General features: G+C 47.3%; 1 protein-coding gene across 1 annotated transcript; it reads right to left on the bottom strand.

Annotated features, from left to right (window-relative positions):
- Positions 1 to 27,431, bottom strand: gabrb4 (gamma-aminobutyric acid type A receptor subunit beta4). Its single transcript, XM_084697865.1, has 10 exons — positions 27,352 to 27,431; positions 25,785 to 25,879; positions 10,117 to 10,184; positions 8,257 to 8,477; positions 5,851 to 5,933; positions 3,816 to 3,953; positions 2,496 to 2,648; positions 1,683 to 1,939; positions 859 to 948; positions 1 to 480 (listed from the first exon to the last, which is right to left on the bottom strand). The coding sequence occupies exons 1-10, from the start codon at positions 27,429 to 27,431 to the stop codon at positions 127 to 129; spliced, it is 1,539 nt and encodes a 512-aa protein (XP_084553991.1). The 3' UTR covers positions 1 to 126.

Here is a 27,431-nt window from a genome sequence, read left to right on the forward strand (position 1 = left end):
TAATATATAGAAATATGCATATACATATGTATCAACTTGTATATGTGTATACATATTTTCCAACCGTATCAAAGCCAATTTAATGTGCTCTCAAAATATGGCCCATGATTCCTAGTAGGATACACATCAATTCACGTAGTACAACCAGTAGATTAGGTTGAAAAATCCAAAGGTTATGGGGAAAATGACCCGGGACCACTTGTCAATGGTGCTGACATCAGCCAGGTTGGGGATCTTCAGCTTGAGCTTGGAGGAGCGTCGTCGTAGGCGACAGTTGGCCCGGGTGCGCATGGCGCCGCGGTCCAAGGAGTGGTGGCTAAAGCCGTCCCTGGGGACCATGGGCTTCCTGAACTGCACCCCTGAACTGTCGAAGGACATGACTGAGTTCCGTGAGTCGCTGACGCTGCTTCCGACGTCGGAGGGCATCACCTCGTTGTTCATCTCCAGAGTGGTGAGCAGGATGTTCCCGTACGCATCCACCTATCAGGAGGAGCGGTGGAGACAGGGTGTCAGAGCCGGAGGTGTTGTGATGTCACTTCCCCCCCATCCCCCCCCCCCCTTCCTGTCTGCTTAAGCACTGTGTCTCCCCTGCCTGGCATTCTTACATTACAGCTTTTATCATTCAAGCTAAAGCAAATGTAATGATGATATGGAATGTCATTTTCTTCATGCCTCTTTTAAAAAAGATTTCTTAATTATTCACTTTCTACCATTTCGGTCTTAAAGACTATTACATTTCTTTCTCACTGTTGAGTCAGTTGACACAAATTAATTGCATCGCTCTATAAATCACACTATCAGACCTCAATTAAACTGCTGCGACACAGCACAAACTTTATGATTTCTAAATGCATGTACCCCAACTTTTCTTTGTTCCTCGAGATACAGATTTCTCCGCTGTGTATATGACCTGAGGGTGTTGGTTTGAAACGGCACGGATATGGAGTCCTTGCAATGTGAAAAAAAAGTGAGGAGAACATTAAAACGCTTATAAAACACTGACAATTAAGCACATTTTCTAAAAATACAGAATGCATAAAACATAAGGTTAACAAGAACAATTTAGCATAAGCATGGCAGGTCATATTTCCGACACAGACAAAGAACTTCACTCAGTCTAACTGTTTTAGAGCCTAAACTCATTGAACCCTCCCCCCACTCTGGCACTTTCAATGGAAGCGAACAAAGGGTTGTAAAATACAACTCCTGTGTCAAGGTTAGACTGAATTAAGCCCACAGCATAAACATAGACAACACCCTGATTGGAGGATGAAAATGTTTCACACAACTCCGGAGCTTGATGAGCTCGTACCTCCATGAAGAAACATTACGCTCGTTACAAAGTCAGGGCTTGAAGAAGAGCAATGGGGGATGGTTACCGAATGCGTATCTAATGGAAAGGTTGCATCAGTATGCTTGCAAAAGCTAGACTTGTGGGAATAAGTATGCCAGAGTCTTTGAGAAGTATAGATTTGTCTTGGCAAAAAAAAACCGTCTATGTAAAGAAACAAAAAAACAAAACAAAAGACTAACAAAAGCGAGGGTTATTTGACAGTTTGGCTGTGACCGGCACGAGGAGATGGCAGGAGAAGGGAGGAGAAAGGGTGAGAGGAGAGAACGAGAGGGAAGAGAGAGGAGGAAGGAGGGAGGATGTAGGAGGGACGAGACATGGGGATGCAAACCTGTTCCCTCAAGCGCTTTTCTTCGTATCTCGGACGCTCGTTGTTGACTTTGTTCATCCTGTCGTTGATCTTCTTCTGCTGCTGGGGGCCTCTTCCAAAGAACACGTAATTAACGAAGGCATATTCCAGCAACGCCAGGAACACAAACACAAAACAGCCCATGAGGTAGACATCGATGGCTTTCACATATGGGATCTTTGGGAGGGTCTCCCTAAGGTGGGTGTTAATTGTTGTCATGGTGAGCACCGTGGTAACACCTGAAAAAGGTAAACAGACAACGACCATTAAATCAACAGAAGACACATTTGATGTTTGATTTGATTGGCACGTTGCATTTACGGTCATGCACCCATATGTACATGTGCTAGAGTTAGACAGGAACTTTATTATTAAAGATCTACGCAAATGAATTCAGATAATCGTGTTTATTTATTTTTTTACCATCTTTATGACATCAGCAACTCAACCGAGATGTCAATGTGTTCTTGAACCATCGGAGACACCTTCAATTAGCGCCACATTTGACGAGAATAAAAAACGACAACTAAAAAAGGCATCAAATCAATGACTAATTATAGGAAAACCATGTGATTAATGCTGTTCCATGATCCCCTACTTTGACAGCTCTAATCATTTGCGACGGCACAAGTTCTCCTCAATCGGTGTGGGACCACCGTTCGGGATTGTGCTGCGGCCAGCAGTTTTAACAAAGTCGTACAACAGCAACGCAAGTCACCGCAATGACACGGCAACCTTGTGATTGGAGCAGGAGTGTACGGCGCGGGAACGCCACAGAAGGCGGCGGCGGCTCACCCAGGGCGACTCGTGCCGCGGACGCGTCGTAGTTGATCCAGAAGGACACCCAGGAAAGGATGGTGATCAGGATGGAGGGCATGTAGGTCTGCAGGATGAAGTAGCCGATGTTCCTCTTTATCCTGAAACTCAGCGATAGCCTGGGGTAGGACCCTTTCACACAGCGAGAAAGGAGAGGATGGAGGGCAGAGAGAGAGAGAGAGAGAGAGAGAGAGAGAGAGAGAGAGAGAGAGAGAGAGAGAGAGAGAGAGAGAGAGAGAGAGAGAGAGAGAGAGAGAGAGAGAGAGAGAGAGAGAGAGAGAGAGAGAGAGAGAGAGAGAGAGAGAAGAGCAGAAGAAACACATCAGTGAAAACAAGAAAAAAACGAGGAAGGGGAGAAAAACAAAAAGGAGCAGAGAAAAGAATCTGGCACAAGTTATGAGTTCCAAAGTCTGCACTTTGACAATGCGCAGGGTAGTCATTTCTTCATTTGTTCAGACGGAGCACTTAATTTCCCCAAAGCAATGGATTCCTTTCCAGGGACAAGTTCGATTCCAATTAAACATGGCAGAAAGTCGCAAACACGGCAGATTTTCTGCAACCCCCCCATCTCTGCAGGCCTCGCCAGCATCCCTTGGAGGATTGTCACAGAAAGCTGCTGTGTTTTTCTCTGTTTAGCACTTTCTCTGTCTTCTAAACATCACCTCAAGGGGATTTAAAAGGTGCGTATGGGAGACCACATTATCACTACATTAAGTCTGGGTGGGAAAACCAGATGTCCTGGCAGCTGAGACCGTGGCTACCTCTACTGTGGGTAGAGCTGAGTGGTTAGAGCAATAGGATGCACATCAAATAGTCCCAGGTTCAACAATCCCCTAGGCTGTAAGTAGCTTTGATAAAGTAATGGATGAAAGAATCTGTTTGGCTAATCAATAATACAATTACTGTTATTATCTTACACTGATAGCTACTCTAAATGGGTTGAAGTTTGGACATGGTATTTATTGATTACTCAAACTGCAGCACCAATCAGCTGTAAACGAGATGGAGGAACCTGGATATGACCTATCCATAACCCTTAAATATGAAACTGCAAGGCACAACTACATTCAACTTCTCACCAATGCAATTAAACACCTTGATAATTCTTAATATCTACATCTTATGATTCTATGGAATATTACAGTCTGAAAAAGAGCCTTCCAAAAAAAGTTAGAAACATGTAGGTTTAGATCAAAAGGTTGAGATTAGAGTTCGGACATGCCACAAAGTGATTTTGAAGCAAAATGTCATTTGGTTTTCAACAAAGCTCAGATCAAGGTTGCTTGTTGCCGTTCTTACCTGTGGTGAACCTCACCTCCCTGGACACCAAGCGCAGCTCCACGATGGAGAACTGAGGGAGCTCCAGCTTGTCCACTCCGGTCACGGCCGTGTCCCCTCCTTGCCAGAAGAAGACGATGTCATCTGTTGTGTATCCATCTGTTTGAGGAAAGGAGGTTGGGAAAAATGGAGGGAGGGATGAGTGGAGGAAAGGACGGGGGGGGTGGAAGGAAGGATGGAGGAAAGATGGGGGGGGGGTGGAGGATGGGACGGAGAGAGGGAGGGGTGGAGAGATGATTAAGAGTAAGGTTCAGTCCTGGTCACATTAAAACAATGGAGGACACTGTCAGGCCGCTGCTGTTTCTCTCCTTCTGCTGTCAGGTTGCTGTGTTTCTCTCCTTCTGCTGTCAGGTTGCTGTGTTTCTCTCCTTCTGCTGTCAGGTTGCTGTGTTTCTCTCCTTCTGCTGTCAGGTTGCTGTGTTTCTCTCCTTCTGCTGTCAGGTTGCTGTGTTTCTCTCCTTCTGCTGTCAGGTTGCTGTGTTTCTCTCCTTCTGCTGTCAGGTTGCTGTGTTTCTCTCCTTCTGCTGTCAGGTTGCTGTGTTTCTCTCCTTCTGCTGTCAGGTTGCTGTGTTTCTCTCCTTCTGCTGTCAGGTTGCTGTGTTTCAGACTTCACTGCGAAAGTCCACGCTCGACACTCATGAGACATGGATGTCAAAGTGTGACCTCTAAGGCAGATTTATGTAGTGCGGTTCAAGCGATAGGCTACCTCACACCCTCTCACCCTGCAGTGGATCCACAGTATTCATGCCTGTACTGTATTTCACATTTAACTGCCTCTTTGCTGCCACTCCCTGTCCAAGCCAGGAGCCTGTCAAGAGCCATACTCTACACAGGATTCATCCCATTTTAATCTCTCCCTGAAGCGGGAGGTGATGGAACTATGTGCATTACCCCGTTGCCTAGCCTTTAATCTATGATACTGCGGGGCCACTGAGAAACCTTCTCACCAACACATTCTGCCTCCCTCAAGCACCATCACTGGAATCAGTCATTCAGAAATGTTCCATATTTTCTATATTGTTGCCAAAAACTGCCAAATATTTACACTTCCACAAATATGAAAAACAACTAATATTGGTGAAAATGTCTGTTCTATTGAACTGGTAGTATTTAGTGACCAGCAATCATGTTTATTGGCTAGTAGCAGAAGCAAATGTTGGACGTCGAAGACCAATCAGGGACATGCTGTCGTGGTTTCTATTTACCTTCGCATGTGTCTACTTGGCAAGAGCCACCCTGGTGCTCCAGATGGTGGTGAAGGTGTGAGGAGAGAGATAGCCATGTTCTTCATCAGCTTCACTGTGACAGGCACGCTTCTTTGGCTAGAGCCGGCATTTAAATACATTGAAGTGTTTTAAATTTCAGCAGCACACGTCGATGGAGTCATCGGCCTTTGAGTTAACACATCTATAATGGATGACACACCCTGTCTTGGATGCCAATAACGCTGCCAAACAGCTGCCGTAAGAAATCCATATGATTATAGCTGCAAACATTTGCTGCATCAAAACCACCAAGGAGTCAGGTGACTTTTTGACCAAACTGCTGCAGTTTTGGCCCTCACACCTCGATTTAGGGAGTTCACACTGCCTGAAGGAAGTTATCTTGGATAACTGGAGACAAGCGTTGAATGAACACTACACAACTAAGTGCATGACATCTTACGTTATTCTTGTGTATATTTCATGGTGAAAACAGTGCCGATTTAAGTAGTAAACTGTTTTTTTTGTACTGGAATATGGATTCTGTTTAAAATGAAGTAGATAGATGTGTGTAAAATGTTTATATTTTCTTTCAATCCCAGCTGGTATCTAGCTGTGTCTCAGAAAGGCTGACCAGTTGGAACAGCAGGATGACGCTCATGCAGCGAGGCTTGAAGAGCCCCAGAGCGGTGTTGACGGGGTGTGTGTGTGTGTGTGTGTGGGGGGTTACAGGATACTTAGTCTAAAGAGGAGAGGGCCAGAGGGGTGTAAGCCAGTGCACAGGGTCCACCTACAGCTTTCGATTTCCAGGGTGCAGTTCTGCTCGTCGAGGGGATACCTCCGCAGGTCCATCATGCAAGCTGCCGTGGTGGTTATTCTGAAACACAAGACGGGAGCAGAGACACAGAGGGGCCCCGCCGTTACCTTGGTAACCTGCACAAAAAAATCACAGCGCAGCCTCGACTGCGAGATGTGTGCCTGTTTAAATGAGTAATGTACAGCAACTGTCTCGTGCCAACAGGAGGAGGAGGAGGGGGTGGGGGGTAGACACCCCTACCTCCAAAAAAAGAAAGCAAATGCAGTGGCTGTCAGGTTGGTGCTGAGCACCGGCCGTCTGACACGCGTCTGCAGCTGAAGAGGACGCGAGAAGGTGCTTCTCTTCTCTCCCCACCATCTGTCTTTCTGTTTAAGACGTTGCCTTAATAGCTGTGGTCACCTCTTAATACATTTTTAATGAATGAAACACTATTAATTTACGTTGGTGAGGATGTGTTCCGACTAAGGCAAGTAGGCTCAAAATACAGACAGAGGTCTGAATACAAAATTCATGTTACACGGAGGGTACTACTCTCTGGAGGAGGGGATCCCTCTCTGAATTGCTCCTCCCAAGGTTTCTTCCATTTTTTCTCCTGTTTTCTCCTGTCTGGGAGTTTTTCCTTGTCTTCCTTGAGGGTTTAGGTTGGTTGAGGGGCAGTTCTATGGGCATATGTGAAGCCCTCTGTGACATGATTGCGTGTAAAAAGGGCTATACAAATACATTTGATTTGATTTGATACTTTTAGTGCTTACACTGGCACAGACACCTTGTCACCGAGACGATTTGTGGGTGAACTGCAAACTGCAAAAAGCTGAATTTCAACATCTGTACCTCATTCAAACCCGCCCAAAACCAATAACAACACAGATACAATGAACAACCTCTACCCTGTAGATAACATTAGATGTAGAAAACATATTTGCACTTGTACTACGCATGCAAGTCTGAAAGCGGGACTTTCCGTTATGTAGATTTGTGTTACCGCCAGGTGTGTTGATAAGGGGTGTATGCATGTTTAATATTCAATTTCTATACATCCAGTGGCCCAGCAAACCAGTCCTGTTTACAGATTAGTTGTGTGGGAGTCTTTGGCATTAACTGAGATATTTACTAGTGCAGCACATTTTAGTAATTATATTTGTGCTGTTAAATCATAGCAGCTTTCGATGCTTTCGTCCACTTGTGCAAATGAAATAGGGAGTTCATTGGTTTGGCTGAATGGGAAAAGTAATTGAGTTTCAAGTCATCACCTCTGCATGTCAAAGGAACCGCCACGTTCACAGGGAGAGTTTGATAGATACACGGTTTGTGTTTGTACTGTATGTGTCATGGGGGAAGAGGGGAGGGTTGGGAGTAAATTTGACTTTTTACAGAAACTCATTTCACATTCAGGATTTATGACTCAGGATGAACAGGTCCATGTCACACCTCTCATAATCAGTAATTACCAAGCACCTATACAAGTATATATAATTACTTTAACCAACTTGTCTGTCGAAGCAATGCTTGACTCCATATCAACCATTCACATAACCCTGCAGATTCCTCTGTAAATTGTTTGTCCAAGAAAAGGATTCAACCAAGTCTAGGCCAAGCCACAAAGGAATCACCCACGTCCTTTGTGATTTTTTAAATCTTAAACTAACTAAACGGCAAAAAAAAAAAAAAATGTTCTGCCTGAGGACGTTCCCCATCTCTCACATCTTTCCAGTCCAGGCATCCTGCAGGGTCTCAGGCTCTACCCTCTGAGGGAAGATCCAGAGCCTGGGCCCCGCCAGGCACCGGGGAAGCACTCTGAAACGGCCCAAGGGTGCCTGCTTTCCCCCAGCAGGATACTGCTCTGCCTGCCTCTCTCCGGGCTTCCTCGTACTCGTTGGCTGTCTAGTCTGTTTCATTGATGAAACTGGGACATTGAGGTGCTAAGGGGATTAACTCCTTTCTGCAGGGTTTTTTTTTTCTTCCTTTCTGGGGCAGTAAACTGTGGCTGGAAAATGCACCAAGCCATCCTGGAAAGAAGGGAAAACGTCTGTGTGGCATTTTGTGCCGTTCAGATTCCGGCAATGCCGCTGGAATGGTTCAAAATGTTCCGCTTCTAAAAATGAAAATAATAACAAAATGATAATAATGATGACAGTGAGAGAGGGTAAAAGTTTGGGATTCTTGACAAATGATTAAGCAGAAGCTTAACCCTGCTACCGTGGGCAATTGTGTTTGAAACAGCCTTTTAACATAGTGGTATGCCACCTTTACTGGAGTTATATGAAGCTGGTTGTTTAGCAGTAACCCCCACATGCGAATAACATTTACAGCTACATTTAGACTAAGCTTTGAAACATTTGAGAATGGGATGTGACAGCGTGTGACAGCGTAGCAGAGTGTTTACCTGAGTCCGTACAGAACGGTGCCGTCCGGGTGCAGACGGATCATCCTGTTCTTGACCGTCACGCCGTGCAGGAAGGACTTCTTGTCGTTCAGGAAGTAGGTGTCTGGCAGCCACAGCTGGTCGGCCACGCGGTTGTCCAGAGTCAGGTTGAGGTCCAGCTCAGAGTAGGCCAATCTCTTATCTCGCCAACTTTGCTGGAAATACATTGTGATGGTGTAGTCCTGGAATAGAGAGGGGGGGGGGGGGGGGTGGAAGTATTGTCAGATCAAAGGGAAGCTCAGTGGTTAGCGCATTTGACTGCACATCAACAGGTCCAAGGTTCAAATACCCCCTCTGGACGTGGCTTTGGATGATAGTGTCTGCGTAGTGAAGTTAGATTGACATTGTGTTTGTGTGTGGACATAAAATGTAACCAAGATACAACTGTTTGCCCTTCTCCATGGCCTAAGAATAAACAATTGGAGGGACAATCTCTCTCATATTGCACTTTGAGGACATTGTTTTTTCAAAACATAGTGTTCTTGTAGAATACGCTTGATATACGCTAGATATTCCAGGATTTCACTGTCAAGTATTGGAGATGCAAGTGAACCAAAACGTACATCACAATTCAGAATAGGAGCTAATCTGAGTGGTTATTCAACTGGACATAAAGTGACCTACATTTGAAGTCGTGCTCTATGAAAAGTGTATTTCATGTTTTCCACGAAAACATGTTTTGCAGCAAAACATGCTACATAAAATGTTATGAAAAGAAAGATGTCAGTGTCCCTTTACATGTTGCTTCCACCAGAAACCTTGTGTTCATCAGACAAATGACCTATGGGTGATCTACGGTACCTGACTGGTATTGTGCTTCCAACTATGACGTCTAACAAGACATGCATGCAAACAGGACCTTGTTAAACCACAAACAAATGCAACATCATCCCTGCTGAAGATTATTTTTATATATTTATTTTTTTTTGGGGGGGGGGTTCTGTCTTGGTACACAGGAACTTAAGAACCCTTCTTCAGTCTATTCTCCACTCTAACTGTCCAGGGAACAAAATAACATAAAAAGAGAAGGAATGTGCAGTTTCCTTGCAAACAACAGACTGCAAAGAATCACTTTCAATAACGTCAAGAAATATTACTCAAAGTGCCTTCCTGGCTCGCTCATGAAGATGAAGAAAACTGCTTCACACACGAGTGACTAACTCCAACAAATTAAAAATAAAGTCTCTGCCTCGGAACCAGATGAAAATCCTCTTGTGACAAGAGGTCGCAAAAACACTCAAAAAACAAAAAGCACATCTTTTACTTCTACAACTCTGGTAGTGACCGTGCCGCATTGAATACGATTGAGAATAAAATGCAGTCGCAGGGAGACAGAATGATGTCACGGCTCAGACACCAGCCATATTGTCTTCTTGACTCAGTCGACTGGGCTCGATATGGCAGAGCTTCGACAAGCACAAGTTAGCAAATCAAGCTAAACATGTTGTTCCAACATGTCTGTCGTCATTTTATATCTGCTTGAACCTGCATATATTTGCTAAGTAAAGGGGCAATTGAAATTTGAAACGTAAAAAAAATGCAGTTAGTGTTATTTAGTGACTTAGTGAACAAAACCAGGGACAGTTATTGACAAAATAGCTACATAATAAGATGACAGCACATGGCAAATATATGCATTGTGTCAAAGCAAAGTGTTCAAGTCTTGTTCCAAAGAATGGACACGTCTGTTATTGAAACACTTTGGGACGAAGCTCATCTAATGTTGATAACTATCTTTCAAAACATTAAAAACGATAAATGATCCTGAAGGGCTGAGTGAGAACGGGTGTTTCACTGCTGCAAGGGAAATTTCACACTCACCATGTTTACTTCCGAGATGGAGTCGATGCTAGCGATGTTGATGCTCATTCCTACAATGACTGGAGGACCTGAGGGAAGATAAGAAGAAGAAGTCAGGCTACCAAACTACAAAGATATTCTGCAACATGAGGTGGATTTCTGCAACATGAGGTCGATTTTAGACAATGTTTACAAGATTTTTAAATAATTTTGCTAATCACCAAATTTCATTCAACCAAATTCCCCTGGCTTTGATCATAACGACACAACATCCACCCTTCTAGAACTTTCTGCGTGCAAAAGTTTGGCTTCATCAGACTGCAGGTGTTTCACCTTCAACACATCTGGTGATAACTCACAGTGCCAACTCCAGAGCTCAAAGCAAGGACACCCCTCCCAGTTGCCCCCCGAAAAGTAAACTTCTTGATTTGAAACAATCCCAGAATTTCTGCACAAGGGGGCTGTGTCAACCCCACCAGGGACGAATTAGTCATTTCCCAGTAAGCAGGCTACTGGATCATGACGATCAAATGAAGGAGAAAGCGTCTGACCACCAAACGATGACCCAATGCAAGCAAAACAAGCTGAGAGGAATGTTCAACCTTTTGTTGAGGGACTTCTCTATGGCTTGCTGCTATTTATAGATGTGCCAGAGCTGGAATCCTCTCAATCTTTGTGTTTCATGTGAGCTGGTGTGTCTGGTAAACAGCAACACCCTTCAGTAACCCATGCAGCATTGGTAGGTCCTACGTTTGGTTTGTGATGTTCTCCATAACTATGCACAATAAAAAAGGGGGGAAATTATGTAGGGAATCTACATCCAAGACAGCTAACCAATAAAATGATGGATGCTGCAAAAAATAAAAATAAAATATTTTTTTTATGATCTTGAAGCCAAACAGGAGGTGCAGCACCAATAGAAAATCTGTTCTGTATTCTTCAACATTCTGACTTTCAGGTTGTCTTGGTAGCTCTTCCATCATCGCCCCTAACCAATCACATCCTTGAAGGCTTCCTGCAACAGGGTGTTTCTTCCTGCTTTATCAGGTGTGTTGCATTGTGGGAGTCAGAGATTTGTACGTGTGATGTGAAACAGTGTCTGTAAGCTCTTTAGAAAGGCTGGCTTGCCACCATCCGCAATGTTTTCTTAGTTGCATTAATATTTCATAGGTTGTACTCCCCCTTTCCCCCTGAAACACAACAAAAACAAACTAAACATAGCAAGGATTTTTGTTAAGTACAATGATGTCTGGCGTTGAACACAAGATCAGTGAAATCATGCCAGGCTATGGGGGTGTGACTTGTCCTCTCCTGAGAGGAAATGTAAAACCAACAAAGACAGAAGTAAACCACGCAAGTGAATATCAAGAAGAATTTCAGTGGATTTGGTGCTTCTTAGTGCGCTACAAAATTTTGACCAGTTAATTTTTCCGGACAGTCTCAAACCCTTTTTTGTCGTTTTATTCTCTCCCTCTTTCTTTCCTTCACATAATCCAGGGATGAGTTCTGAACAGGCTTCTTCTGGACAGATCTGACAATTACCATGTTTCTCCAAATACTGGCACTGAAATATTAACCAGCACTTGACTAAGAGTGCACATCTCCTCTCTATTTTCTGTCGTCCTATTTTCTTCTCCCCCTCGTTCTTCTGCAGCTACCGTGTTGACACGGCAACCTACCTCTCTCTTAAATGCCCTGTAGCTTTGTCATATTCCCTGACCCATCTCTTCAGAGAGAAAAAAAAAAAAGAAAAAAAAACTGGGTCCATTTTCCATTGCGCTTTGTGAAGGCAACCAGTAACAATTTTCCCCTGAGACGTCAAAGTACATTTGTAGGGGCTGGATGTAAACAGAAAGTATCCAGATCTCTCTCACTCACTCAAACTCTTACTGCATATTTTTGACTCCGCTTCATTGAAACAGAGCGAGAGAGATCTACTTTGCCATCATTTCTTTCTCAAAATAAAAGCACTTACCTGCAGCTTCAATTCTCAGGCTGAAATGATTCACTGCTTCGCCAACAGCAGCTCTCTCACATGTCAGTTTTTTTTTCTTCATCATCATCAATTTTTATGTTCATACGTATAAACATGAACGTTTTCATATTTGAAAAGTACAAAACTACTTGATCAGCATTGTGTCTTTTACTGTGTATGTGTGTATGTACGTGCGCATTGTGTGTGTATGTACGTGTGAGAGAGGGAAGGAGAGATGGGGGAGGAGGGGTGAAGACCAGAGCCAAGCCACATCTACTATTTGCAATTATCACATCAGAGTGTGTCAGCACTTTCCAGTGCTTTTCCAATAAGCTGCATCTAAGCCACTGCCTGTTGTGACCCGCTACTGTGTTCACACATGGAGCACTGACCTCTTAGAGTACGGACCTCGTCCGTACGGCTCTGCCTGATAACTCGCCTGAGTATTGACAAGGCCCGTCTTCAAGGAGTGCGGAGTATTAAAAAAAAAAACACTCTTTAATAAAGTGCAGGCTCGAGTCCAATTCTGCGCCTGCCATTCAATCACCTCGGCTCACGTGAAAAAAGATTTCCCGATCTTTGATAGCCTGCCAGTGGGTTCTTGTCTCTGATCCTAGCACGCTGCCCCCTGCCAAGGGGGCCGCTCCCGACAGGAAGGAATACACGCTCTCCCACTTTCATTTAAATCTCAACACAGTGAGAAGTGATCGTCTTTATCCCGCAGTCTACACTTGTGTATCCCACAGTCGCTGCTTGCCACTATCTAGTAGACAAATTATCAAAAGAACTCTGAACAACGCCATACAATATCCAAGCCCTTAACAGTCCAAGCATACCGCAGGATTATGTCTGGATCCTTTTGAGATCAATATCAAAACATAGACTGACAAAACAGGACTGACACTGCACAAAATCACTTTGCGTGGATCAGATGGGCCACACCACACTATACTCCACACTATACTCCACACTATACTCCACACTATACTCCACACTATACTCCACACTACACACCACACTATACTCCACACTATACTCCACACTACACACCACACTACACACCACACTATACTCCACACTATACTCCACACTATACTCCACACTATACAACACACTATACACCACACTATACTCCACACCATACACCACACTATACACCACACTACACACCACACTATACACCACACTATACTCCACACTATACTCCACACTATACTCCACACTATACTCCACACTATACACCACACTATACACCACACTATACACCACACTATACTCCACACTATACTCCACACTATACTCCACACTATACAGCACACTATACTCCACACTATACACCACACTATACTCCACACTATACACCACACTATACTCCACACTATACACCACACTATACTCCACACTATACACCACACTATACACCACACTATACACCACACTATACACCACACTATACTCCACACTATACTCCACACTATACTCCACACTATACAGCACACTATACTCCACACTATACACCACACTATACTCCACACTATACACCACACTATACTCCACACTATACACCACACTATACTCCACACTATACACCACACTATACACCACACTATACACCACACTATACTCCACACTATACTCCACACTATACTCCACACTATACACCACACTATACTCCACACTATACTCCACACCATACACCACACTATACACCACACTATACTCCACACTATACACCACACTATACTCCACACTATACACCACACTATACTCCACACTATACACCACACTTCACCCCACTTCACCACACTATACACCACACTATACACTACACTATACACCACACCATACACCACACTTTACCACACTGCGCAACACCGCCACCGCCACACAGACACAAAACCCCACACACCACCGCATCACACGCCGAGCCTTCTCTCCACTCGCAGCTCTGCTTGTCCTTCTGCTCTCTCCGTAGTTTGGGTTTTTCGGCTTCTGCTGAGCGTGTGTTGTTTCCTGGAGCCGGCCTGTTTTTTTTACCCTCACCAGCCAGATGGTCTCATTGTTTGTGTACGTATCTAAATGACAAAATGTAAAGCAGGTGGGTGTCTTGAGGTGCTGACTGTTCATGCTGGTGGGTCCAGGTCACTGGAGTCCTGACGACAGGCTGGGGGCGGGTGAGGAGGGTATTTTTTATTCATAAGCCAACATGTAAGAAGAGGCTATCATGAAAGTCCTTTCTAAAAACAATAAAGCCACAGACCAACATTTGATGCAATGGGGTGTGTGTGTGTGTGTGTGTGTGGGGGGGGGGGGGGGGCATCACCTCATTCTGTCTCTGTCCGGTGAGAGATGCAGTGCTCTAACTGGGTTAGAGAGGGGTATGGATTGAGCTGGTTCAGTTGTCGATGATCGGATTAGGTAAACTTGCGTTTGTCATAGCTGTTGTCTGTACAAAGCAGCAGGAGCATTTGGGCAGTAAGTACCAGGAATACCAATGGCCCTGCACTTGTGCCGCACACAAAAGTCAAAACAGACCACAGAAATGCCTTTGTTCTAGCGACCGGGTCCGCCCTCTCTCCTGCCGACAAACCCTCCTCCACGACACGCTCCCGTTAGAACCAGTCTGAAGCTTCATCACCTTAGTGTGAAGGATCCAATCGGGCCGCGCACCTCCTACAGCACCGCTGCCCTCGTCGCAGCGATGCAGAGACAAGGAGAGACGTTTGATTCATTTTCTAAAGCACCCATCAACTCCTGCCATCGTTTCCTTTATTGTGTTTGGTGCATGCACTCGCTAGACAGTGGTTTCCTACCTGAGAGCTGCACTCATCAGCGTATAGATTCTTGTAGAAGAAAGGAGGGGGGGGGGTTGTCTGTATGGCGATATGATAGTTACTCCTCCTTGGTTTACACCAATTATGCTACATAGGATTATTTGCATTGTTGTGAGGTTTGTTTTTGTCATGTTATTTCATGGATGCTGTCAAATTGCAAATGGCCCAGTGAAAACAAAATTGCTGGATAACGCCACTGCAAAGGAAACACCACTCTGCCTCAGATATAGAAGAAAAAAAATCTAATAATGGAGTCATTGCTTAGCAACAGAGGGTTCCATAGCAACTGTACAGCATTCTCATTCTAACATTACAAGGAAAGCACAGAGCAGTACATGCACAGTGTTGAATCTGCACTCGCTGTATTTGATGGCCACGGTTATCATGAAAGTCCTTTCGAAAGACAATAAACCAGCAGGGCAATATGCAGTTATGTTGCTTTCTTGGAATAAAATGTAACTGTTGTACTGTATGTAAAATACTGCAAGGGTAATCTTTGCTACACAATCCTGTGGGTTTCTACTATAGGATATATGATTGTTGGATTTTAACTAAATGTGAAGAAAACTATAACATGTGGACACACCCACCCTACCCTAGGCCACACCCCCACCCACACCATTCCTACCACAAGCCACACCCACCCTGTCATAGACCAGACTCCCAGTCTACAGACATTCAGGCAAAGCTTTATTGCAAAATATCTGTTGGAATCATCATTCTATTTGGTCTTGGGATACGAAAGAATGCTGGTAAGGCAACACCCCGCACCTCCCTCTAGGGGGCGCTTGAACAGGGGAAACCCTGTTCCACACCATCAACCTGAGCTGCCAGGGGCATTATCGCTGTATTTGTTGACATGGGAAGTAGCAGTTTATTACAAACCTCTGCCTCATTAAGTCACCTGGAACATCACGCTCCATTATCAGTATCAGAGCAGACAATCAATTAGTCAGCGTTAACGTTTCAGCATCCTCTTCTTGGAAAATCATCCTTATTTGTGTTGTTATTAACCAAAAATGGTGAACAAGGAATTGGAAACAAAGAACGGCCACAACATCACCTTTTCATTAACGATGAGGCATGCTATCGGCCAATCCTAACCCTCGGTAATCACTCACTGTTACCTCGGCGTGCAGTACACACGAGATGCCCTTATACGTTTTCGCCGATTAAGATGACAATCTGCAATAAAGCAATAAACACTGTACTGTATTAGCATGAGCGCGCCGTCGTGATCCATCACCTGGTGTGGACCAGGCAGATCTATAACCAAGGTAACCAGGACTGATGACGCACCCTGAGGCTGCTGAGGCAGGGGAGAGGGGTGGAGGCAGGGGAGAGGGGTGGAGGCAGGCCGGTCCAGCGCTGTCAGGTGTGGAGGGGCAGAGAGGAGGGCGACCAAGAAAGATGGGAAGAAAGATGGAGCCAAAGGGATTCAATTAAGGGGAAAACAGTTGGAACGGTTTGGGAAAGAAACCCGGATGAAACGATGCTCTCAGAGAAAACCTGTGACTCCAGTAACCCCAGAGTTCAATAATGAGATGGGCTTTTAAGCATGCTTCCCGGCACTGCAGCCCGAGGCATCAATCTCTGGATGCGGTAAATGACATTTCTTTTCTTGTTTATCTGAAACAATCGGAGAGCCGCGTCCCGTCCTTGGCCGGTCCCTGTTGCCCCTCCCCCTCTCCTCCACCCCCCCCCCCCTCCTCCACCCCCCCCCCTCCTCCACCCCCCCCCCCCCTCCTCCACCCCCCCCGCCCCCATCTCCACCCCTCCCTCCTCCACCCTTCTCACCCCTCCCTTTCAAGGACGCACCTCCCATCAATCACAGGGGGGTGTAAAAAGGGCGGCGCTGAGGCCACGAGGAGGAGAGTCGGAGAAAGCGCCCCGCACGCAGGATGGCCGGGCAGAGTGTCCGGGGACCTGTGCAGAACGGCAGCATCCAGTTCACAGTCGTTTCCATTTCGCTTTCCATCTCTCTTCCCCCCCACCCCCCCCCCCCTCCTCCTCCTTCAGTTCAAAGTTGCTGAAAACAACACTTTGAATTTGAAGATGAAGTACCTCCCATTTCTCCTCACCCCATACCCCTCCTCCCCCCCTTCCAATCCCACCCTGCTCCCCCCTCAAACGGATACACACCTCATTTGACTCGGAGCAGAAAATGTACGAATCGAGGGGATGGGGGGGGGGGGGGGTTCTGAGTGCTCCTGCCTTAAGCAGTTTTGTCCGTGCTGCCTGTGCAATAAATCACTTGCTGTTCTCTCTTCATCAGGATAGATATCATTCCTGCACGCCCCAACATCAATTCTACTGTTCTGGCAACACACTGACGTTTTCTGCTGAATAGGCATTGCTTTTACTCTGACTTACAGAGGGCTCTATGAGTCACAGACCTACAAAACAGCCCATCATTTCACATGGACGGAGAAAAAGATTACCTCCAATATGGTAAGTATGAAATATAAATAAATATAAAAGTGGTGGGTGGCATGGGCTCTGGCTGCTACTCCATGCATGTACGAAACAAACGCGGGTCACATGCTCATTCCCTGCTCGTCTAAGATAGTTGCACTAATGCACGTGTCAATTAAGGGGTCATCTTTGCAAAGGACGAAAGAGCTGCGTGGAAACGACTGTCAATTAACGACGTCCAACACACAGCGTGTACGTGTGTAATAAACAGAGGCTGCCTGTCTCCCAACAGCCCCACTGGTCTCATAAAGTCGGGAGATTAAACGAATCCAAAATTGGCAAATGACTCAAAAGGTCTTTTATAGAAGAGTGGCTTCCGTTTCGCCCTCTGTGATGTCATAACCGCGCCCCGGCAACAACTGTCCCGGTTTGTCCCAGACGCTTGACTGTCCCCATCAACGTCAACTCAGTGACTCTGCTGTTTCATGGCTCCGTTTAAAAGCCTCCCATTACAAATAAGACCGGGAGGCAGATGGGAGTTCGTTGGGCTCAACGGGGGAGTAAGAACAGTTAAAGCAGGTGCACGGGTGAACGAGAGGGGTGGTGGACAGGGGGGTTGATAGATGAGGGTGGACAAAGGAGGTGGTAGATGAGGGAGGTGGTAAATGGGAGAGGATGAGGAAAGCTGTGGATGAGGGGCTGTGGATGAGAGGGGTGGGGGATGAGGGGCGTTGCTGGATGAGAGGGGTGACGGATGAGAGGGGTGACGGATGAGAGGGGTGACGGATGCGAGGGGTGATGGATGGGAAGGGATGAGAGGCGCTGGTGGCTGTGTTGTCTGAGGGATGAACTGGCATCGCGCCACAGCTGCGTCGAAATATGTGACAGCCAGAGATCAGGTGGTCACAGTCACAGCTGAATATTACCCCCCCCCCCCCCCACACACACACACACACACACACACGCACACACACCCCTCACCTCGGCAGCCTCTCTCAGAGCCCCACACCGTACCGGATCCTTAAACTTTGGAACGTCCCCGCGCCCTCAGCCGGAACCAATATCAGGACTCTCCTCCAGCAGCTTTACAGTGCAGCTCTGTAGTGTGACAACCCCCCAGGCCAGGCTTAGGGGAGGCATCTCCCACAGTTCCAGCCACAGAGGAGAGAGGCTTGTGAATTAGCCTGCGTGGAGGGGGGAGGGAAGGCGGGGGCGGGGGGGGGGGGGCTAGGGGAGGAAACATGACACCCAGTATATCACAGCACACCTCAGCAGGGACACCTGCACAGGGAGACCAGAGACCAGGATACAATGGCTGCAAGGGTAGAAACTGGGATGGAGATGATCACAGCCCACTCAACCACATCTCAGTGTGCTGGCCCAGTGCTGGATCCAGGGGGCGAGGGGCAGGAGGGGCAGGAGGGGAAAGAGGGGCAGCAGGGGCAGGAGGGGCAGGAGGGGCACGAGGGGCAGGAGTGGCAGGAGGGGCAGGAGTGGCAGGGGGGGCAGGAGGGGCACGAGGGGCAGGAGGGGCAGGAGGGGCAGGAGGGGCAGGAAGGGCAGGAGGGGCAGGAGTGGCACGAGGGGCAGGAGGGGCAGGGGGGGCAGGAGGGGCAGGAAGGGCAGGAGGGGCAGGAGGGCAGGAGTGGCAGGAGGGCAGGAGGGCAGGAGGGGCAGGAAGGGCAGGAGGGGCAGGAGGGCAGGAGGGCAGGAGGGCAGGAGGGCAGGAGGGGCAGGAAGGGCAGGAGGGGCAGGAGGGCAGGAGTGGCAGGAGGGCAGGAGGGCAGGAGGGCAGGAGGGGCAGGAGGGGCAGGAGGGGCAGGAGGGCAGGAGGGCAGGAGGGGCAGGAAGGGCAGGAGGGCAGGAGGGGCAGGAGGGCAGGAGGGCAGGAGGGGCAGGAGGGCAGGAGGGGCAGGAGGGGCAGGAGGGCAGGAGGGGCAGGAGGGCAGGAGGGCAGGAGGGCAGGAGGGGCAGGAGGGGCAGGAGGGCAGGAGGGCAGGAGGGCAGGAGGGCAGGAGGGGCAGGAGGGCAGGAGGGCAGGAGGGCAGGAGGGCAGGAGGGCAGGAGGGGCAGGAGGGCAGGAGGGCAGGAGGGGCAGGAGGGCAGGAGGGCAGGAGGGCAGGAGGGCAGGAGGGGCAGGAGGGCAGGAGGGCAGGAGGGCAGGAGGGGCAGGAGGGCAGGAGGGCAGGAGGGGCAGGAGGGGCAGGAGGGCAGGAGGGCAGGAGGGCAGGAGTGGCAGGAGGGCAGGAGGGGCAGGAGGGCAGGAGGGGCAGGAGGGCAGGAGGGCAGGAGGGCAGGAGGGCAGGAGGGCAGGAGGGGCAGGAGGGCAGGAGGGCAGGAGGGGCAGGAGGGCAGGAGGGCAGGAGGGCAGGAGGGCAGGAGGGGCAGGAGGGCAGGAGGGCAGGAGGGGCAGGAGGGCAGGAGGGCAGGAGGGGCAGGAGGGCAGGAGGGCAGGAGGGCAGGAGGGCAGGAGGGCAGGAGGGCAGGAGGGCAGTGTTCACAGCACCACTGATGTGTCAGCCCCATTTCAAGCTTTGTTAACGACACAAGCTGAGACCATAAAACCCATTTCAGCGGTGATGACAGCTAGATTTAAAGTGGGTCCTCCAGGGGTATGTGTGTGTATTGAGAGTGTGTGTTTGTGTGTGTTTAGAGCGTGTGTGGGGGGCGGGCGGTTGGGGGGTGGGGGGGGACGGGACGGGGGTGACGGCTAAGCTGAGCTCTCTCGTCGCTTGGCACGGCCTCCACTGTGACGATGCTTTTTTTGTTTTGCGACTCCGAGGCGAGATCATTACAGTGAGTACCCCTCGGCGTGCCCAGAAGCCTCACAGCACACGAGTGACTCAGGATCCACGCTCCCGCGCCCAAATCAAGGATGGCGGCAGAGGCAGAGACGGAGGCAGAGGGAGAGGCAGTAGCAGAAACAGAGAAAGAGGCAGTGACGGAGGCAGAGGGAGAGGCAGTAGCAGAAACAGAGAAAGAGGCAGTGACGGAAACAGACAGAGAAAGAGTAATAGGAGCAAAAACACAGAGGCAGTAGCAGCATCAGAGGCAGAGGCAAATAAAGAGGCAGAGGCAGGAGCAGAGCACGACCAGGACACAGTCCCGGTCACCCAGCACAAGCCCAGCTCAGAGGAACCCACACACTGCACAGCAGATCCTGCCAAGCCCTCAACATTAAAGCATAGGATTATTCATAAACCTAATACATTTATTAGCCAGGAAATCACCCCGGGGTGATAACTTGTCGGTAAGAGTTCTGAAAAGGTCATGTGACCGGACCGGGCGCGACCTGCAGCGGAATGAGAACGTTCCGGGCCATCTGACGGAAGCAGAACTCCATGGCGGGTGCCCCGGTCTGTGTCCCAGGGTCCTAAATCACCCCTCTAACGACTTCCCCCCCCCGCCCCGGTCCTGCTCACAGCTGCCATGAACCTGAGATATGTATGCTGTTCCATTAATATATAGCCCCTGCAATGTAAATTTCCATATAAATCAACTGTGTATGGCCACACCTTGTTAAAGTTTTTAATTCAATATCGCTATCGTCAGAAGCATATGTCGCCGTGAGAAGGGGTGTTGAGTTTACTGGGATAATTACAGCTGTGTAAACTCATCCATGATCCTATAAACCCTCTGTTCAGAGCAGAGTACATGTTTCTGTGCTACTAACGTGGTATTACTTATCCGACAGGGCATCAGATGGCTGAGCGGTTAGGGAGTCGGACTATTAATCAGAAGGTTGTTGGTTCAATTCCCGGCCGTGCAAAATGACGTGTCCTTGGGCAAGGCACTTCACCCTACTTGCCTCGGGGGGAATATCCATGTACTTACTGTAAGTCGCTCTGGATAAGAGCGTCTGCTAAATGACTAAATGTAAATGTAGGGCAACCAACACATGTGGTTGTGCCTGTTTGAAGTGATGTGTTAAGATATGTTTCTAAACTAAAAACAATTCTAAACGATTATTAAACTTATTATTATTATTATTAAACTGCTCTCAAATTGATGAACACAACCAACAAATGGCTCTGAAACTGGAGCATGTAGTTTTTCTATCACAGTCATAATACTGAGGATACTACAAAATGACCAGTTGCTAAAATAGAACCTATAATAATGTGATATAAACCTTACAACAGTCACCACTGATTGATATGACTATCTAGTACTATAAGTATTAGGACCAGCCTACTCAATTACAAACATATTATTGTTCAAAATGATGGACTGACCAGTGGCAAGGGAAGTTTATTACTCATAATAACAAAAAACATATTCCTTACAAGACGAGACAAATATCTCCCAGATAGACTCCCAGAGCATGCTCAACCAACAGAACAGAACAGCCCTCCTAAAGACAGCTCTGATCTGACAGCCCTCCTAAAGACAGCTCTGATTTGACAGCCCTCCTAAAGACAGCTCAGATCTGACAGCCCTCCTAAAGACAGCTCTGATTTGACAGCCCTCCTAAAGACAGCTCAGATCTGACAGCCCTCCTAAAGACAGCTTTGATTTGACAGCCCTCCTAAAGACAGCTCTGATCTGACAGTCCTCCTAAAGACAGTTCTGATCTGACAGTCCTCCTAAAGACAGCTCTGATCTGACAGCCCTCCTAAAGACAGCTCTGATCTGACAGCCCTCCTAAAGACAGCTCTGATTTGACAGCCCTCCTAAAGACAGTTCTGATCTGACAGTCCTCCTAAAGACAGCTCTGATCTGACAGCCCTCCTAAAGACAGCTCTGATTTGACAGCCCTCCTAAAGACAGCTCTGATTTGACAGCCCTCCTAAAGACAGCTCTGATTTGACAGCCCTCCTAAAGACAGCTCTGATTTGACAGCCCTCCTAAAGACAGCTCTGATTTGACAGCCCTCCTAAAGACAGCTCTGATTTGACAGCCCTCCTAAAGACAGCTCTGATCTGACAGCCCTCCTAAAGACAGCTCAGAGATCTGACAGACATCCAGTCCAGATATTTCAACCACTCTCCAGTGTGCAGACACCCCGGCCTGGCATATCATTGACTATCCGTTTGTGTCGTCCAGCACGAAACATGAGTGTGCTGAACACAGGTGAGTCTCCCTGGCTCCCTCGCCCCCTCATTAAGGTGCAAAGTGAGCCGTCTGCGAAGTTCACTTAAGATTCTAATCATGGCGGCAGCGGCTGGAATAGAGATCTCTGTACAAGATGAATCTCCGATGCACAGAGATAGGCAGGCTCTCTTACAGTCTCTGTGTGTGTGTGTGTGTGTGTGTGTGTGTGTGTGTGTGTGTGAAGGCGTGCGCCTGTGTGCAAGAATGTGTGTGTGTGTGTTGTCTGTATAGTGCTTGTAGTGTGTGTGTGTGTGTGTGTGTGTGTGTATGTCAAGGAGAGAATCATTGGAAGAGAAATAGAGAGAAAGGCAGAGCGAACCATTGTTTATCCGGGAGACGGAGAGAGAGAGAGAATCTGAGAATGCCGGATAATGAAAAGAGCTGGAACACAGAGAGAGGGAGAGAGGCCGTGTGCACGGGGACTCTGGCTCCAGCGGCGTCCGCATGCTCTCAGCGTGTCCCTGCAGTGACAGCAGAGGCGTGACACCCTCTCCCCTCGTTGGAAATTAGACAACAATAACAAATTCATAAATTCATACGAAGCAGATCAGTCACTGACAGAAGCCCGACACGTGTCCACCTGCTCCTTATTTAAAACACGATGATTCTAAAATTTAACATAAATCAACTGGCGGGGAAAACGTGTTCCTCAAGCCACGGGTGCGACACGCGTATTACTTTCACTAATTAATTTTGACCCTAAATGGACGTTGAAAGGATTCCCTGCACTTAGTACAATGCCTGAGTGTAAAAGAACTAAGGAGCAGAAAACCTCAAGTAACGAGTCATTGGCTCGTAAAATCAAGGTTGTCAAAAGCTGCCTTGATTAGTGAGATTGTAAGTGAGGAGTTGCACAGATGGCCATCAGTAAAGTGGCCACATTTGGGATACAACGGATAATTCCATTTAATTTTACGGCCGACTCTCGTGTAAAACCACACAATAGCAGAATGTAAGTGCATGCGACTTTTGACTAATCAGACACGATTTGGGGTTCTTGTCTAAATGAAATCAACCCTCGTACAATGTCCTGCACTGGCACAAGAACCACCTGGAGCCACGAGAACCAGATCCCCCACCAGAGCATCCCCTGTGCCCCACCAGGGCATCCCCCGTCCTGGGCTCTGTGTCAGAGACACTGCCCCGAGACCTGAGAACAAAAACATCTCGGAGATCTCGACACCTCAGTGAGCTTTGTCATTCCTCATCCTCAGTCCTCCACACTGGCGTGCCCTGGCCTCTCTTGCTGTGCGACTCATCTCTCTGGATGCCCAAACGCATCGTCAGGACACCGGAGTGGTAGATTCTGCTTAGTGCAGGCTCTTTCTCCGACTGATAGCACACTACATCCATGGGCTATTTGTTGAGGAGTCACAACCGAAGCCAATGATCCTAACAAACACCAAGACAGTAAAAGAGGAGATGAACACAGTCTTGCTACTGACCCAGCACTGTAGACCATGGGGAGAGAGAAAGAGAGAGAGATAGAGATAGAGAGAGAGAGAGAGAGAGAGAGAGAGAGAGAGAAACTGCAGAAAGCTGATTCACTCGTCGTAACTTTTCACTCACGCTATCCTGGACTGAATACGTCACGACAAGAACACTTGAAGTAGATCACATTTCACTATTGCATTAACTTGATCTGAAACTACATTTGAATCATTCCTGTTGCAAAAAAACCTAAAGGAGTCCTGGGAAATTCTTCAGATCCATGTGCTTGAAAAATGCATTGTTCATAAGTAACAAGGCCCTTATGAGGTGCTTAGCAATATTAGCCTACATTTACAAGACCATGTAAGTGTTAACAATATTAATAAGGCTTAAGGTTAGAGCTAGGGTTATGGTTAGGGAGTAAGATAAGTCAATAGGCAATCAGGTCCTCAAAAGATGCTTACTAACATAAGACTTACAACTTACTAAGGCCTTCCTACCTATGAACTAATGCTTACTTCAAGCACCTGGATCTAAAGGGGAGGAAGGGAATCTCGGCGATCTACAGGGCAAGAGAGTGGAGGACTGGGGCTTGGAAGACGTAAGCTCTTCCAGAGCTCTGTCACTTGAATTTGGGTTTAGCTGGGAGATCAATGCCACTGGGAGGGGACAGCATGGGGAAGAGGGGGGAGGGGGCACAGCACAGGGAGGGGTGGGAGGGGGGCACAGCACAGGGAGGGGGGAGGGGGCACAACACAGGGAGCACAGGGAGACCACTGCAAGTCAACTGAGTCCTGGAGCAACACCGAGGGAAACCTGGGATTCAACCATTAAAACCCTAACCCTCTCTCCACCCTCCCTAACGCCCCCTGGGACGGTGAGATCCCAGCGGATGGGTCCGGGCTAGACCCCCTCTGCGGCGGCCACTACCGCCCCCCCCCCCCCCCCTTACGCCCCCTCGTCCAATTAAATCGTTTCCCTCGTCTGCTCGCAGGAGAGACGGAGTTGGTCAGCAGTTGTGTCAGGATGGAAGCTGCTGACTGATGATGGAATTATCAGGAAGTGATGCGCTACAGCTTCCTGCCTGTGGGGTGGGGGGTATGAGGGCGCGGGACGGCGGCCCTGTCACTTCCTCTCTGTGCAGGACGCTCTTGCTAACTGTCCACCGTCGCGGCGGAAACACACTGGGACAGCGCGAGAGACTCGAGGAGGATTGGCCCTCCGTGCTGACTGCTCCAGTCTGTCCCTCAGTTACAGACACTTTGCGGCGAGAAAACATTGAAACAGTCATGATCAGTCAGAAATGCTCTGTACTGCACAGGGGGGAAATATGAGTAAACATTGAACACACTGGCACCCATACGTTTATAACAACACTTCTGATGGTTGAAAATACACAACCTTCTCTCCAAACAAGGACAGGCATTTCTTCCTTGTAATGATGGCAACATCCTAAAAATAGTTATTTTTGTTAAGATGCACGGTGGTTTCAAATGTTGCTTCGTTTAAAAGGTAGCACAATAGCACACAGTGACAGACTGTCATTGAAGCCCCGCAAAAAGGAACCAATTTCAAAAGACATAAAATATTACCATACGGTTTCATAGCAAAGATTTCAAAAGATTATTGAACATTTTTGCTGTATTCTTCAGTCCACAGATTCATTATCACTTATAACAATAATGCCAGCAAACCCTCATCTTTCACCTCATTCCATGGCTGTATCCTTGAAACCCACAATTAGACTGCTTGTCTATATATCCTACTTCTGCGGAAGAAGCCATCTTCCATAGCTATGTGGTGGTGAATATATCCCTAGCAACGAGGAAGTCCTGTTTCTAAGGTTTCAAACACTTCAGCGGATCTCGATGAGGTTTAAACGGGTGTCATGACCAAACGAGTCTAGGGGTTCGAGGACAGGTGTACCCCCCCCCACGTACCTCCAAAGTCTGGGCGTAGACGGATGTCATACCCCTTTAGTAGCTTGTCCACCGTAGACTTGGCAACAGACATGCCGGTGTTTCCAGGGGTGGAGCTGAGAGAGAGGAACACAAACGTGAGAACACTTTCCCCCCCCGGAAGGCCTAGTAAGCCATGGGTTTTTCACTGTTGTGTTTCTGCACATGCACCCACCTGGGCCCTTAAAATGTTACATTTCACATTATGGGATTTCATTACTCATTTATTACATACTTAGTGTGGTCATGTGATCTAGACATGTAAAGTCATTGGGGAAGCTGGTTGTCTAGGAGATGTTAATAAGACCACACCTGGCAAGCAACATGTTACTGCAAATTACACACAGTGACAGATTGATTGGTAGAATCCAATCAAAAATGTACAAGTATTGGTGTTAGATAATACTGAAATACCTATTTATGAGTGAAGGAAAATGAAGAAAAAGCTCAAATTGTAACCCAAAGCAGCCAATTCGCCACGAAGCTGTCATTAAGGCTAATCAGAACAAATACTATGGTTGAGGGCGAGAGTCTGGGAGTATTCTAATTAAAGCCATCGTTCCGCCTGTGTCCTGTCTGGACGGGATACAGGAACCTAATCGAAATGTCAAAACGTCAAAATGGAAGACCCAGTTTAGGGCCATGGCTGTTTGATTAAGGATGTCAGCTTCAGTTGTGTAAATCTGGAGTCTGAGATTGTAGTTTATAATGGTAACATGGTAAATAAATACAATGTTGTCGGCCCACTTGTGGATAAATTGTCTACCTTAAAAAATAAATAGCTTGAGGACGTTTTTTTGTTGTCCTAAGACTCTTCTCAGCAAGACGGTTACAGGTGTTCAAAAATGCGCAATACTGCACGGACTTGACTCGAGGCGCTATTAATGGAAATATCAATTAAAATGTAGACATTTACCCAACTGTCAACACACAGTGCCACTAAAATTAACAGACAGGCGGTTTTGTTTCACTTTCTCTGACTGATCAATGATGAATCGCTAGTAGTGATATGGTGTTGTTGATAGGGTGGGGGTGGGAGCAAATTATTATTTGCATTTTTTGTCGGTGGATGATTAAATCCTTGGAATTGATGTAAGAATATTCCTTAATAGTTTAAAATGAATAATGAGGCGACCTAAACATTATGAACACGTTCATCTATAGGGAATTGTTTTAATTCACATCAGTGATTGATCAGTTGCATGGCTAATTTAGACCTTGTTTCATCACCTAATTATAGGGAAGGAAACAGGGCAGGCTATTGAGATATATAATCGGATTGATACTCGCCCAAGCCAATTAATGGTTATATGGATATCTGAATAGCGTTTTACAATAGGAGAACATGCACGCGCATATTTTGCACGCACATACGCGCGCGTACGCTACAGAATAGGTTTTACTAGTTCAATTTGTGTGGTGATGTCGCTCTTATGTCGGTATCCTGAAAATGTGATTTAAATGTTTTTTTGTTGTTTTGTTTTTTACATTAAGGCAATGGCGAACCCTTTGTGTGTCGTTAAAAAACATCTCGAAGATGCTCACTTACCTTTGAGCAAAGCAAACGAAGGACAAAGCCGCCAAAGCAGAGAAAATTCCACATAATTTATCTTCTTGAGGACCCAACAT

This window comes from Hypomesus nipponensis, chromosome 5 (genome assembly GCF_054491055.1).
Source record: "Hypomesus nipponensis isolate SF chromosome 5, ASM5449105v1, whole genome shotgun sequence".
Lineage (NCBI taxonomy): Eukaryota > Metazoa > Chordata > Actinopteri > Osmeriformes > Osmeridae > Hypomesus > Hypomesus nipponensis.